General features: G+C 45.8%; 1 protein-coding gene across 1 annotated transcript in view; it reads left to right on the forward strand.

Moving 5' to 3' along the window:
• Cog7 (component of oligomeric golgi complex 7) overlaps positions 1-15,755 on the forward strand; it is a 70,716-nt gene that overhangs the window by 53,921 nt on the left and 1,040 nt on the right. The window contains exons 14-16 of the mRNA XM_028867853.2: positions 2,800-2,883; positions 4,258-4,372; positions 13,676-13,819. Of these exons, the coding sequence (XP_028723686.1) occupies positions 2,800-2,883; positions 4,258-4,372; positions 13,676-13,819 (343 nt within the window). The remainder of the gene's footprint in view (positions 1-2,799; positions 2,884-4,257; positions 4,373-13,675; positions 13,820-15,755) is intronic.

Raw genomic sequence — 15,755 nt, forward strand, 5'->3', positions numbered from 1 at the left:
TGGCCTAAAATTCACTGTGTAGACCAGGCTAGCCCCAGATTTAAAGAGACTTGCCTACTTTTGCCTCCTGATTGCTGGGATTCAAGGTGTGTGCCACCATGTCCAGATTTGAGAATGTTGTTAAAGGCTTTTTATTACAGGAATTCTTACACATGCAGAGTAGAGAGGAGGATGGGAAGCTTGTCCTGCTTCCACGTTGACCAACTCTAGAGCACCCTGCTTCATCTCGAATAAAGGGCTCTAGGAAGGATAGTTTTATTAGTGTGTGTGTGTGTGTGTGTGTGTGTGTGTGTGTGTGTGAGAGAGAGAGAGAGAGAGAGAGAGAGAGAGAGAGAGAGAGAGAGAGAGAAGGGGTGTAGTGCAGGCACACATATGCTACAGTCAATATGTTGAGGCCACAGAAAAAACTTGGTGGAGTCATTTCTCTCCTTCCACCTTTATGTGAGTTCCAGAGATCAAACTCAGGTCCTCAGGCTTAGGTGGAGAGCGCTCTAGCTGCTGAGCCATCTCTCTGACCCCTAAAATAGTTTCTCCACATCACTCATCTGTGTTCTGACTTTCAGTTGTCTTATAAATGTCACTATTTGGATCAGGAGCCAGAGTCCTGCATAGTGAGACTGTCTTCCCTTCCTCTCCCTTCTTCTCTTCCTCTTTTCGCTCCTTCCCTTCCTTGCTGTTCTCTTCTTGCCCACCTCACCCCTAGAAGGTTGTTTGTTGAATGTGGTACCTGTTCTGACTGGTGTGCACAGCTGTCCATTCTCTTTCCATCCTCACTTCTGTGACTCCACACTTGCCTACATCCCATGGCTGATCCCTCCCCTGACCTATTGTACCTCTGAACTCTTGCATCTCACACAGAATCCTCAGTATCAGCTTGTCTCTGTGCATATCCAAGACAGAGCAAGAATAGGCTGAGGGGATGAGGTAGGGAGAGGTGGGGCATCCAGCCACCTTGTTGCCTCAGCTTCTGAGAATAAGGACAACAATTAGCATGAGACACTGGACATCATGGGTACTGGGTGAGTGTCTTAGTCACTGTCCTGTTGCTGTGAAGGGACACTGTGACCAAGGTAACTCTTATAAAAGAAAGTATTTAACTGGGGGCTTGCTTATGGTTCCAGAGGGTCAGTCCATTATCATCATGGCAAGGAGCATGGGGCATGCAAGCATGCATGGTTTTGGAGCATTAGCTGAGAACTTTACCTGATCCACGGGGATCGGGCAAACAGCCACTGGGCCTGGCATGAGCTTTTGAAACCTCAGAACCCATCCCCCAATGACATACTTTCTTTAACAATCTGATTCTTCTTTCATCCTTCTAATTCTTCTCAAACAGTTTATCAACTGGGGACTAAATATGCAAATCTATGAGCCGATGGAAGCCGTTCTTACTTGAACCGCTGCAGTAAATCTGGGTGAGAGGAGTGGTCCTTTAAAGTGGATTTGGAGCAAAGGATACAGGAATATTGATAGAGTGCTTTCCTAGCATTTGTGAAGCTTTGGTTTTAATCCCCAACACCACATGGTGATGGATGTTTTTACAAACCAAATACTTGGAGGTAAAGCAGGAGGATCAGGAGTTCAGGGCCAGCCTTGACTATGTGGTGAATTTAAGGCCAGCCTGGGGTTTATGAGAACCTATCTCAAACAAATAAATACATAATGGATAAGTAAAACAGTGTATGGGGAGTTAATTGGGAGTGGATGGGATATTTGAGTAAAAAGATTCTCAAACAAGAGCAAGGAGTCTAGAAAATGGAAAGGGATGAGGCATTGGCAGGGAAGAGAAGAACCAGTGCCCTTCAGAGAAACAGAGGCTAGATGGAGTTGGCAGTTAGACATAGAGGCCTGTTGAAGCTTAACTTAGGCCAAAAGCCCTGGGCTAGCTTTGTCATTCCATTCCCAGAATGCTGCTTAAAGGATCAAGCAACCGGATCGGGCACCAGGTGGCTGCTGAGAACAGCAGCACTGTGACCTCGAGGGTTACTCCTGGAGGCCAGCCAGGAAGGGCCTTGCTCTCCAGGCTGGAATCAAGAAGCTGGGCTTCCTTGAAAGGTGTGCCAAAATGAGGCTGTGGGCACACGTGTGCTGACGGGGGACCTGCTTACAGGTCGCCAGGAAGCTCGTGCAGCAATGTCAGAGGTGTTTTCACTTGCATGGGGTGCTGAGGCCCCCCTCCCTGCAGAGGGAGACCTGAGGGACAGAAGACAGTTGTTTAGATTTCGTCCAAGCTCCGGGTCAGTCCAGAGCTATATGGAGGAGTCAGTCATCCTCACTTGGGGCAGAGTGGCCTTGGTGAGTGAGGTTGGGATGTTCTGTGCGGTACAGGGCTTACTGGACCTCCCTCCCAGGAGGAGCTGTCCTCATGCGGTCTCTGAGAAAGAGCACAGAGGTTCCCTCCTCTTTAGCGTTCTGAAGGCCAAGGTTCGTGGAGCCACCTGTGTTCAGCCCCCTTTTTGCATGGTGACCCCATCATAAAGCACAGACAGGGCCACCTAACTCATTTCATGTTCCTGGTTAGATAAGCAGAAGTGATCAGTGTCAGTCTGGTAGTTGTGCTGAGAAGGTAAGTGTACCTGTGTAGGCTGGGAGTTGGAAGTTTGCACCTTACGGCAGTCTTCCAGGAGGTTCAAAGAGATGTCCCAGGCTTGCTGGGGGCATCAGGCCCCCAGGTCAGCTCTGACCATGGGTGACTCCTCTAGGAAGGGCCATGAGCTCCCTGTGCACTGTCACAGTGTACCTTACCTTCTGGGGCTGCCTGGTAGCGTGTTGCTGATGCTTCCTCTCTTCTCCTTCCAGAGCTGGAACACAGCTGGCATTGGCGAAACCCTGACAGATGATCTGCCTGCCTTCAGCCTCACACCTCTCGAGTACATCAGCAATGTAAGAGCTTCTTGGGTGTGCTCCAAAGTGGCCTCTGCATTTCGCAGCTCACCTTGGCTTCTGATTCTCTCTGGGAAGTCAATAGCTGTTTGTGCTGTGAGGACCTGGTTTGGGATCATCTTCATTCATCTCCTGGGCAAATGTAGCAGAGCCATAAGAATTTCAGATGCTAAGACACTGTCGCACCTGCCCCTCTCTTCTTCCAGTGTGACCCCTAAGGGTCAAATTCTGACTTGGGATATCAAGGAACAGGTGGCCAAATTATTTTCTGTTCTTCTATACCTACCTTAAAACACAAACAATTGTGAATTGTAATGGAAGGAAGTGCCTGAAATCGGCACAGGTGGCACCATGTGTCTGTCTTGTCCACTTGTGACAAATGCTGTATTAGCTGTGGGCTTGCCCCAAATGCCTTACAAGTTTCCCCTTTGCGATTCTGCATCAGCCCAGAAGGTTCTGCCATCTTTGTTTTCTAGTGTGAAATTACAATGCCATTTCCTCTCTAGACTGTAGTTATGAATGGCAGCTTCCAAGTGTAGTCCCTTCCTTCTTCTGGCTAGGCCATCTTGGAGGGGGAGAAACAGAACCAGGTGCTAGTCTAAATGACGGGACTGTTATTTTTGTTTCAAATAACTTGCTGATGTTAGCACCTCAGTGGCCTTATCTGTTAGCAGTGAGGAGACCTCAACTGTACACAGAGCTTTTGATCTCACAAAGTTCTTTGGTACCCACTGCCCCATTGAAGCAGGTGATGCTGGACGCATTTCAGGACATTGGAGCCACTATTGAGAAGGATGTAGCTACAGGGAGGAGCAGGTCTCCATTTGTGTGGTGTGTGTCTGTGTGTGTGTGTGTATGTAAGGAGTGTACCTGTGGAGACCAGAGGCCAGCTAGCCGTGTGTGTGTGTGTGTGTGTGTGTGTGTGTGTGTGTGTGTGTGTAAGGAGTGTGCGTGTGGAGACCAGAGGCCAGCTAGCAGCCAGTATATGTTTGTGTGTGTGTGTGTGTGTGTGTGTGTGTGTGTAGTGTGCATGCAGAGACCAGCTTGCCACCTTGTTTTTGAGCTGGTTAATGAGCCCCAGGGATCCACCTGTCTGTTTCCCCAGCCCTGGGATTATAGCATGGCCCACCACACCTGGCTTTTGGCATGGGTGCTGGGGGAAGAACTCTGTTCTCCCTCAGGCTTGTGTAGCAATGCTCCTCTGGCTGGGCTCTCCCCAGCCCTTAGTGGTTGTTCTGAGGTGTTACCATGACTAGTATTGCCTCACACTGGTGCGCATCCCAGGTCCAGCAGTTTCGTCTCTCATAAGTGAACTTTTGGCGTCATTAGCTAGGTGTGTCAGTGTCAAGCTGAAAGTGCTTTCTTTTGTTTCAGATTGGGCAGTACATCATGTCCCTGCCCTTGAATCTTGAGCCATTTGTGACTCAAGAGGACTCCGCATTAGAGCTGGCCTTGCATGCTGGGAAGCTGCCGTTTCCTCCTGAGCAAGGTAAGAGGAGCAGGAAGCCATAGCGCCTGCTGTCCAGGGAATAGTGGACGCCATCTCAACACCTCGTCAGCTGCTGTCCCGGGAATAGTGGACACCATCTCAACACCTCGTCAGCTGCTGTCCAGGGAATAGTGGACACCATCTCAACACCTCGTCAGCCGCAAATCTCTCTAAACTCCCAGAAATGCAGCCATCAAATGTAGACTAGAAACGCTGGGTTGGTGGCTCATGCCTATTATCCCAGCAAGTGGGAGGCTGAGGCAGGAGGACCACTCTAAGTATGAGACCAGCCGGAGCTACATAGTAAGTCTCAGACTAACCTGGACTACAGAATAAGACCTCCCCAAAAAACAGTCAAAAGAAAACAAAACCAAACGAAAAGCAGATATACATGTACTACATAATGGGAGCTAAGAAAGACTGAGTGCCCTTCTGAGGAGCTTTGACCAGGATTAGCAGAAGAGCGGTCTTGCTTTGCTCTGCAGCGTGCCCTGAGAACAGGGCAGAACATGCTGCAGGGAGTCCAAAGTGCCCACAGCTGGGGAGGCAGTGGCAAGGACATCCTGGGATCTTGGTGACTAGTGGTGGTGACAGTGATTTCACAAGTCCAGGGTCCCATGGATATGCACCCTTGCTCTCTGGGAGCGAGTAGGTAAGCTGCCAGTTCATAAGGACAGGTTTTCTTGTTGTCATAAGCAGCTTTCCAGAGTGTGTCCTGTGCAGATGCCTCTACCTGCCCCTCGCTCATGCCTCCACATGTCCCCCTGTTCTACACTGATAAGGCAACTGGCACTCACTTAACTGCCTCCTTTTGCTGGTTGTTTGTACCTGACAGAGGTGAGCAGGGACACTTACTTGCTGATCAAAAATCACCTTAACTCCCAATATTGAATATTTTTTTAAGTAAAGAAAAATACAAATTTGATATGTAAAAGATTTAGCCACTCATATGGAGTAACACAATGAAGATAAAATTGCTTTGGAAGGTTAAAATTGAGAGAAGCTAAAAGGCATCCCATGAAAATGCAGATAAAAAGGAAGCAGAATGACTATGAGAGGAAGTTGAACTCAAGTCAAGGAAGTGAGACCCAAGTGATTATTTTCTGTTGATATAAAATGGGTCCCATAACGACCTGTGGCAGGCACTAACAACGCTGAGGTATGCAGGGAAGAGACTGTCAGACACATGATGAGAACTGACAAAACCATAGTACTCTAGCTTTGACAGATCAAAAAGAATTAGTGAGTCTGGAAGAGGAATTGAGCAGAATGATCAGGATGCTGGATTGAGTCAGTGTGTCAAACTTTTATCCCACAGAACAGACTGGACAAGTGTCCATAGTCATTTCCAGAATTATACAAACAAAACTTCCATAAGTCTCACAGGCTCATAAGCAAGAGGGACACTCAGAGCTTTTTGTAAAAGCTTTGAAAGTTCAGATTTTAAAATTTGAAATTTACTCAGCTGAAATATAGGTAAATATTAATATAATTTTAGGAGTATGTAGAAGATTTTTAAATGAGAGGTAGAAACGATAAAGGAAATTGAAAAGTGAGCTGGGTGTGGTGACTTGATCCCAGTACTCAGGAGACAGAGGCAGGTAGATCTCTTGAATTTGTGGCTAGCCAGGGCTACATAGTAAGACCCTGTCTCAAAAGAAAAGAAAAGAAGAGAAGAGACAAGACAAGACAAGAAATGAAAAGAAGAGAAGAGAAAAGAAAGAAAAAGGAAAGCAACACAACACATGCCTATGTATACTCTTAGCACTGTGTTGAGGTAGGAAGGTTGTGAATTGGAGACTAGCTAGGGCTACATAGTGAAAGCCTGTCTCAAACAAACAAACAACAGAAACAAATGGGGTGGGGTATTGGTGAAATTATTAAGGCCACTCCACGTAGTTAAAAGGAGGTTTATTTTGTGGGGTAACTTACAAGTGAATGGATAGTTTACAGGGTCTGGGAAAGGTGTAGCGCAGTCCGGCGGTGTTCTCTGGAGAAGTCTGCTCGGTCTACCTCCAGCGTCCAGGGTCCAAGAGAGCTGGCACATCCAGATCTCGGGTCTCCAGGGTCCTCTCTTGGCCCCACCTTGTAGGTGGGCTGACTGGAGATGGCTCAGCACTTAAGACACTTGTTGCTCTTGCACAGGACCAAGGTTTAATTTCCAGCTCCTGTGTGGTTGCACACAACTGTCTGTAAGTCCAGTTCCAGGGATCTGATGCCGTTCTTCATCTAAGCGCACACGGTGTACATACATGTATACAGACGAAACACACAGCCTTAGTCCACTGCTGTAAGGTGGTATGTCCAGTTTTGAAAATAAAATAAATGAAATGAGCCACGTATGGTGGCACATACTTTTAATCCCAACACCCAGGAGGCAGAGGTAGGCAGATCTTTGTTGAGTTCAAGGCCAGTCAAAGCTATGTAGAGAGACCCTGTTTCAAAACAAACAAACAAACAAGTAAATAAAATGAATAAATTCAATAAAAAATAAACCAGAGTGGGAAAAAGAGTAAGATAAGCTGGATGAAACAGCAGCATCTATGACAAATGACAGTTAATATTTTTATTCTATAAAAGCCTTTACAAATGAATAAGAAAAAGAAGATAAACACCCTCAGAAAAAGAGGAGATTCCATTCCTCTGGAAACTCAGATTGTATAATTCAAACCTGTTTTCCTTCATTCTTTTTTTTTTTTTTTTTTTTTAATTATTTTAGTTTTTGTTAGGTATGTGTGTCTGTGGGTGGGTGGGTATGTGGATGTAAGTGCAGATGCTGGTGGATTCCAGAGACGTCGGATCTCTCTGGAGCCAGAAGCACGGGGCTGTGAGCTGCTCTGTCTAGGTGTCCTCTGCAAGACACAGTATGTGTTCTTAACTGCTGAGCTGTCCCTCGGGCCCTTCATTCCTACCATATTAAATATAAACTCATACATGGCATCCTCAGCCTCTGTGGGCAGTTGAAGGCATTCATAGAACCCCAGAAACATATGTAATGGTATTAATCTGTTGTTACCTGCAAATGGGAATGGGATTGACTATCCTAGAACCAGTCGGATTGTGTGTGTGTGTGTGGATCAGCTCTTCTGCATGTGTGGGTTCCACACTTGTGGATCCCACCAACTGGGACCAGAAATAATTGCCAGTGTCCATTTCATATGGACTGAACATTCACGGACTTTTTCGTTGTTGGTGGAACCAGTTCTCTGTTTACACAGCACTTACATTGCATTGGGGAGTAGAAGCAATGTAGAGATGATTTAAGTATGCAGGAGCAGGAGAATATATATATATATATATATATATATATATATATATATATATATGTATATATATATATATATGTATATATATGTGATATGAAAAGACTACATTAATAAGAGATTGAAATTTTTTCATACCTTTTAGATCAATTCTGCTATATGATTATGCTAACAAAATGATGAGTAGAACTCTGAATATTCATCTCAGAATTGCTTATTAAAGCAGAACATGGAAAAAGATGAGAAACTGTTGATACTTCTTTAAAGACTGGTGACTGGGGGCAGTTCAGTGATGGAGCACTTGCTTCCTGTACAATGTATGAGGCCTAAGCCGTGGGTTCCATTTCCAGTAGGGGGAGAAAAACGTTGTTTTTTCCCCCCTAGGTAGATCCATAATGTGGAATGCTGTGCAGCCACTAAAATATGAAAGACTGGGCCTGGAGAAATGGCTCAGCAGTTGAACCCTTACTGCTCATTCATAGGACCTGGGCTTGGTTCCCAGCACCTACATGGCCACTCACAACAGCCTATAACTCCAGACCCAGAGGATCTGATGCCCTCTTCTGGCCTCTGTGAGCTACTGTATGTACATGGTGCACATAGGCTCTTGTAAGCTCACATAAATACACTTAAATAAAAACTAGGTAATTTTTTAAAAAATATAAGAGGCTATTTGAGAATTTAGATGTCAGCGTATTAAGTATGAAGAACAGTTATGATATATGCAATATGCAATGTGATTCCATTTTAAAACTTATTAGGAATATAAGTGCAGAAAGACCAGAGTACTTTAGTCCATCGCTGTAAACGGTATGTCCAGTTTGGAAACAGTATTTCTGATAAAAGTGACAATATACTTACCCTTTGGCTTGTCAGGTTTTATTTCTATTTTAGCTGTCTGTCTGTCTATCTGTCTGTCTATCTATCTATCTATCTATCTATCTATCTATCTATCTATCCATCTATCTATTTTGTTTTTCGAGACCCAGTTTCTCTATGTAACTTTGGAGCCTTTCTTGGAACTCACTCTGTAGCTCAGGCTGGCCTTGAACTCATAGAAATCTACCTGCCTCTGGCTCCCAAGTGCTGGGATTAATGGCGTATGCCGCCACCACCAACCGGCCAGGTTTTATTTCTAAATACAAATCCTAGAGCCTCTTCCTTGTGTGCCTCACCTACATCTGTAAAGATCTGCCTGGTAACTTGGCAACAACCCCAGCTTAGAACCAACCCACATGTCCTTTGCCAGAAACATGGACACAAATCATGGTACAGTGGCACAGTGAAATAATATGCAGTGTGAAAATGAGTGAGGCTAGTTGGGCATGGTGGCACGTGTCTTCAGTCCCAGCACTCTGGTGTGCAGAGGCGGGTGGAGCCAGACACGTTGGGAAGCATGTGAGAAGAGCACATGGAGAGGCTGCAGGGCAGGGCAGGAGACCTGGTCATCTGGGACTTGCTTGTGTGCCTGCAGAGAGGCGTGGGAGTTCCACACACCTCTGGCAAGGGCGTTTTTCTTGTCCAGGGAAATATTTCATAGATGTTGACTATACAGTTCTCCAAAACATATGGAATGTGCATGCAAGGTTTTATTTTGTTTTGTTTGTTGTTGTTTTGAGACAAGGACTCACTATGTGGCCCATTCTAACTTCAAACTTATCATGATTCTCCTGCCTCAGTCTCCCAAGTGTTGAACCTACAGCTTCAATGTGCACGATGCATTCTACCATATTTATGATATGGCTTATACTTTAGACAAGAAAACCAAAGGCAAGATCCTGTTAATGGAATGCAAATTGGCCAAGGACTTTGAGGGCCTCTCTGTTCCTCACCTGGGAATCAGTTCTAGAAATATCTCTCCTAACAGAGGTGCTTAGGAGGAGGATTATTCCAAAACTGCTGCAGGGAAAAAAGTTCACCTGATCTCAATATTTATTACTAGCAGAGTAAATATCTTGTGATGTGGTTTTAGCTACTTTGCTATTGCCATATTGCCATGACAAAACACCATGCCAAGGCAAGTTAAAAAAGAAAGTATTTAATTTGGGGACTCAGGGTTCCAGAGGGTTAGAATCCATGACAACCATGGTGGGGAGCATGGCAGCAGTCAGGCTGATGCTGGAGCAGTAATTGAGAGCTTCCATGCTGAGGCAATAACTATGAGTCAGAGGGGTGGGGGGGGGGGACTCAGAATGACACAGACTTTTAAAAACCTCAAAGCCCACCCCCAGCAACATACCTCCTCCAACAGGGCCATACCTCCTAATCCTTCCCAAACAGTTCCACTATCTGGGGTCTAAGCATTTAAATATATGAGCCTATGAGGGCCATTCTCATTCAAACCAACACAGATTTCTTCATAATTTGTCAGTTTTCTTCATTAAAAAGAGTTAAAAACATTAGCACTTCTCAGGTAAGATCTTCAGAGACATTAAGGAAAACAATGAGGCATGAACCAATACTTAGTTTTCCCTATCTCATACCTTGTTCTGTGAAGGAGCTCTAAATAAATCTAGATCCCAAGTGGTCAGCCTTTAACTCGTGTACACAGGAGCAACACTAAATAACTGAGTAGTAGGTTGTGTATATGTGACAATAATAATTAAGGATCATGAATTTCAAAAGGAATGGGAGAGAGATGGGAGGAATTGGAGATGTGTAAATGATGTAAATACAGCATTCAATATGAAATTCTAAAAAAAAAATAATCTTAAAACAACAATAAAACCCCAAAGAAAACAGGTCTAGGGGATGCATATCAAGGAGGGTACAGTGGCCACTCTAGACGGGTGGATTGTATGAACGACATTTATCTGTCTTCACTGTGTTTTGAAATGCTTTCATTTTTCAAAAACTTAGAATATAGTTCTCTATTTAAAAAATATTTTGATGTGTATTTATGTGTGTCTTTGTGTGGTTATGTGCACATGAGTGCAGGTACCCTTGAAGGCTAGAAGAAGGTATCAGATCCCCTGAGTTGAAGGTATAGGTGGTTGTGAGCCACCCGATGGGTGATGGGGACAAAACCTGGCTTCTCTGCAAGAACAGCCAGTGCTCTTAACCTCTGGGCCATCTCTCCAGCCCTAAGAATGCATTTCTCTGTTGTGTGTAAAACTCTGCATACACCAAAACAGTGATAATCACTGAGGGATGGAGATGTCATGCACATCATTTTTATTTTCATTTGTTTACTAATGTACTTTTCATTTATATGTTTATTTAACTTTTTCTTTTGAAATAAATACTTCTCTCAGACAACACATCTCGACCACAGTTTCACCTCCTTTGTTTAACTTTTTGATGCTTGGGGTCCAGCTTAGGGCTGTGCATTCTAAGCATTCATCTACCACTGTGCCACAGCTCAGCTCCCAATATACCTTGTAAATTTAAAAACATCAGTCCTGTCTTCATAGGAATTTTACACAGATGAACTCAGTATCCAGCTTTAAGAGTGGCTCCTGCTTTTTTTCTATTCCACTTACCTTCTTTGCTGGACCATTTACATAAATCTCAGGTGTCTCCTCTCTTCGTGGATGTTGTGTTGTGTGTGTGGTTGATAAGGACTGAAAGCTGGTTCAGGTTCCTTGGGAAGAAAAGTTGTCCTGCTGTGTGTACTGCCTGCTGCACTGCATCAGGAACAGCATAGTGTCTTGTTCCACTAGGCTATCTATGGATATCTGCATCTCACTCACTCACAGATGTTTACTAATCATTTACTATGTGTGGGCAGTTAGGAGGGCCTCACCAGAGTAAATTTCATCAGTACTTAAAAATATGACAATATCAACAACATTAATCCAGAGATTTGGGTTTTGTTTGTTGTTTTGAGACAGGGCTCATGTAGCCCAGGCTGGCCTTACACTTGATATATAGTCAAGGATGGCCTTAAGCTCCTGATCCTCCTGCCTCCAGCACCCTAGTGCTAGGATTAAAGATGTGCACCACCATGCCCAGCAATATTTGTTACCATTTTCTTCCTTTTTTCTTTTATTTTTTATTATTATTATTATTATTATTATTATTATTATTATTATTTTGGTGGTGCTGGGATTGAATCTAGGGCCTTGAACATGCTAAGTAAATTTTTATCACTGAGCGCCATTCCCAGCCAACATACTCAAATTTTATTGAGGGGGAGTAGTGAGTGAGTGAGTGAGTGTGTGTGTGTGTGTGTACTTGCATATGTGTGCACTCATGTGTCCCACAGTGCATAGTGCATATGTGGAGGTCAGAGAACAATTTGTAACAGTCAGTTCTCTCCTCCCACTGTGGGATCCAGGGCTTGAACTTCAGTCCTCAGGCTTGTCAAGCACCGATTCATCTTTCCACCCCCTCAAAAATTAAACACCCAGAGAATAGGAAAGAATTACACAGTGAGCATTCATACATAATCTGGTTGTTTCTAGATTTTGTTTATTTGTTTTTGAGACAGGATCTCTCTATATAATATAGCCGTGGCTATCCTGGAACTCAATAGGTAGACTAGTCTAGACTCAAGCTCACAGAGATCCGCCTGCCTCTGCCTCCTGAGTGCTGGGATTAAAGGCGTGCACTGCTGTGCCTGGCTTTCATTTCTAGCATTCTAACATTGCAGATTTAAGGAACAAGATGGTATGGACCTGATGATGTATGCCTATTGTCTTGGTATTTAAGAAGCAGGAAGATCACAAGTTTGAGATAGCCTGGGTTACATATCAAGTTCCAAGATACAGAAGACCCTGTCTCAAAAAAACAAAACAAAAAACCAGTAACAATGAACTTGCTTACCTGGACATAGTGTCACATGCCTTTAATGAAGGCATGGCTACCCTGGTATACTCAAAGTAGTCCAGCCTAGCCTCAAACTCAGGATAGTAGTCTTGCACATATGACACTGTTTTTCTTGAAAATTTTTATTTATTATTATTACTGAAAGTTATTATTATTATATAGTTCTTGTTGAAAATAAATTTCATTCATGGATGATATTCATTTACTCATTTGTTTGCTTATGTATTTGAGACTGGGTGGGCATTGTGTAGTCCAGGCAGGCCTCAAACTCTCTGAAGCCACTGATGACCTTGAACTCTCAATCCTCCTGCCTCGTGCCTTTACCTCCCAAGTGCTGGGATTACAGGCATGTACCACCATGTTCACACCCAGGGTCTGGTACATTCGAGTCACTGTACTGCCTGAGCTCTGTCTCCAGCCCTCCTGGGCACTTTTTAAAAAATTTTTATTTTGTGTATATGGGTGTTTTGCCTGTGTATGTCTGTACACCACATGCATGTAGATTCTTTATAAGAGCACCAAGTGCTCAAATCTCTGGATGGCCTGTGCTGCAAGGCTGGCTTTGTTGTGCTGGCGTGCCTGGAGTGTACCGAGGGGCAGCCAGAGCTGCCCAGACCCAGCAAGAGCTTGGTGCATTAGGGCTTGTTTTATTCCCGAGAAACTGCCCCTCGTCCTCTGTTCTCCTACAGTGCCTGGCTTTGGCCTTCTCGTCACCCGGGCACAGCTGTCTCCTGAGCTTTCAGCTTTGGCCTTGGTCGTCTTCTTCCCTTTTCCTTACATTCTGTGTGACTGTGGCTCCCACGGCAGCTCCATGGAACCAGGGCTCCTGTTACTCTCTGTACAGGTGGTAGGTGGTCTCACAGAGGCCGGGGGCCCTCAGCTCCCCAGAGGTGGAGTTGTTTTGAGGCTCAGTCTTAGTTCCAGCATGGCCCCTGTCTTACGCATTGCTTCTTTGTGCCCTCAGTGCCCACTCTATCTTTGCTTGGAGGCTCTCATCTCTTGGGGTCCTCCTCTGCCTGCACAAGTCCTGGCCTCCATGGCTTGATTTGGTTCCCAGGACTTGAGTAGCCGCATCAGTTTGACTCCTTTTCAGAGCTCTCCTGTCCCTGTCAGTGTCCGTGGACCCATAGGCTCCTTGTTCTGTTTCCCACTGAGCCTATTAGCTCCCTGGCACATTAGGGCATGTAGCACTTACTGGGAGCCAGGACACTAAGAGGTGACTTTTTCTGAGCAGATGTAATATTTCTCTATGACCTTTTTTCTGCTTCAGGGGATGAACTGCCTGAGTTGGACAACATGGCTGACAGCTGGCTAGGCTCCATTGCCAGAGCCACCATGCAGACCTATTGTGATGTGATCCTCCAGATCCCGGAGGTGACCCCGCACTCCACCAAGCAGCTGGCTACAGATATTGGTAAGTGCCCAGTGGGTTGGGCAGGAAGAGAGAAGCAGTTGCAAGTTCAACTTCCCTCTTGACCTCCAGGAATGTCACCCCAAAGCTCCTCCTAACTTCCATTCTGGAGTTGATTGTGAAGCTGGGTAGAAAGGATTCTGGAAGGCCATGGATGTGGAGAACTATTACGGAGGCTTTGGTGAGATGCATTGGAGCGAGCGAGGCAGCCTGGCCCTGCCTGGTCTTCCACTCACTGACATAGTAATTACTAACCTAACATTTATGGAGCACTTACTGCATACCAGGCAGGTCAGGCACTGAACAAGCTTGCGTCCATTGTGTGATGCAATCCTGTAGGACGGTGATGCTGTATGACAAGGCCACATGCTGGCTCCTCCATGGTCCCCATCAGAATGCTGCCCCAGGTCAGAGTGCATGGTTTCCCCACTCCCTTCTCCTGGGGTTTTAAGTGGTCTGGAGAGAGGGTGGAGGAGTCTTAACAGTCAGCTCCAGCTGTGACCTGGGTGACTAGGGCTGAGCCAGGCCCCACTTGGGTTTGTTTTGCTGATGAATTAGAAGCAAGGTTCAGCCCTCGGGTCCTCAGAGTGGTTAGTGATGGGGCCAGCCTACAATCCAGCTGCCCTGAGTCCCTCACTCTGCCCATTTCCGTCTGCCTTTGGCTCTTCCTAGCGGCACCACCTGCCTTTAGTGATTTTCCTAGGCACAAGTATTCAGAGATGGATAAGGAAATTCAGATGCCCTTTGGTATGCCCAACTGGTACAGGCGAGAGCATGGAGGAGCCACCTGGAAGGGAGTGGTGGTCCGTAAGATGCTGGGATTGCCCTAGAGTTCAGTGGTCCATGTCGTCCTTCTTCTTCCCTCCCTGCTTACCAACACTGCTTGAACACCTACTGTGTGCCAGCTGTAGCGCTACAGATAGCATGCGGCAGGGATGAGTGTTTCTTCGCCCGTTGAGCATAAGGAAGTGGGGTTAAGGGCTGGGAAGGATGCTGAGCACTGAGGCCTATGGCAAGGAACGGGAGACATTCAAAGTAAGCATTCATACAACAACATAAAACACGGCTGGCCAGACTCAATGTCGTGGCAGACTGGGGCCTGCTGGTTTTACCACTGAGCTGAGCCTGGCGAAGAAGACCCAAGGAAGAGCCCGCCCTGCCCTGCAGTTCAGGTCTGGACAGAGAAGAGGTGAACCCAGGCAGCAATCTGAGGGTCAGGAGGAACAGGGGTGGCTTGGGTGGTGCTGCCCCTCCAGGCCTTTGAGCAGAAAGAGGAGGAAGGAGGCATGATGTGCCTAGGTGTGGTCCCCCCAACACAGCAGATGCTTTAAGGCCTCTGCCCCATCTCACCTCCATCCCCACTGCCTGGTGGGTACCGACTTCGTGGGCAGGTTTGGTAAAGGGTGGCACTCCTGGCTGCAGCTGGGTGTTTTTTGTTCTGACAGTGCTGCCCAGACTGTCAGGTGGTTAGAATCCAGGGCTGCTTTTTTAGAATGTGTTAGCTGAGAGTTTTTCTGTGTCCTGCCTGATCCGCAGCTACTCAGACCCAAGTAAACACACACAGGCTTATATTAATTAAAACTGTTCAGCCATTAGTTCAGGCTTGCCACTGACTAGCTCTTACACTTAAACTGTTAATCTATATGTCGCCATGTGTTCTGTGGCTTTACCTGTGTGCCATTATATGCTGTTCCCTGGACGGCGGGCTGGTGTCTCCCCTGACTCAGCCTTCCTCTTCCCAGAATTCTTCTCTGCTTGTCCCACCTATACTATACTTCCTGCCTGGCTACTGGCCAATCAGCATCTTATTTATCAACCAAATCAGAGCAACACACATTCACAGCATACAGAACGACAATCCCATCAAGAATGACTGACCCCTGGAGGTCTGTGTCTCTCTCTTGAGACAAGGTCTCACTGCATAGCCATGGCTGGGCTA

Source organism: Peromyscus leucopus, chromosome 1, assembly GCF_004664715.2.
Source record: "Peromyscus leucopus breed LL Stock chromosome 1, UCI_PerLeu_2.1, whole genome shotgun sequence".
Classification (NCBI taxonomy): domain Eukaryota; kingdom Metazoa; phylum Chordata; class Mammalia; order Rodentia; family Cricetidae; genus Peromyscus; species Peromyscus leucopus.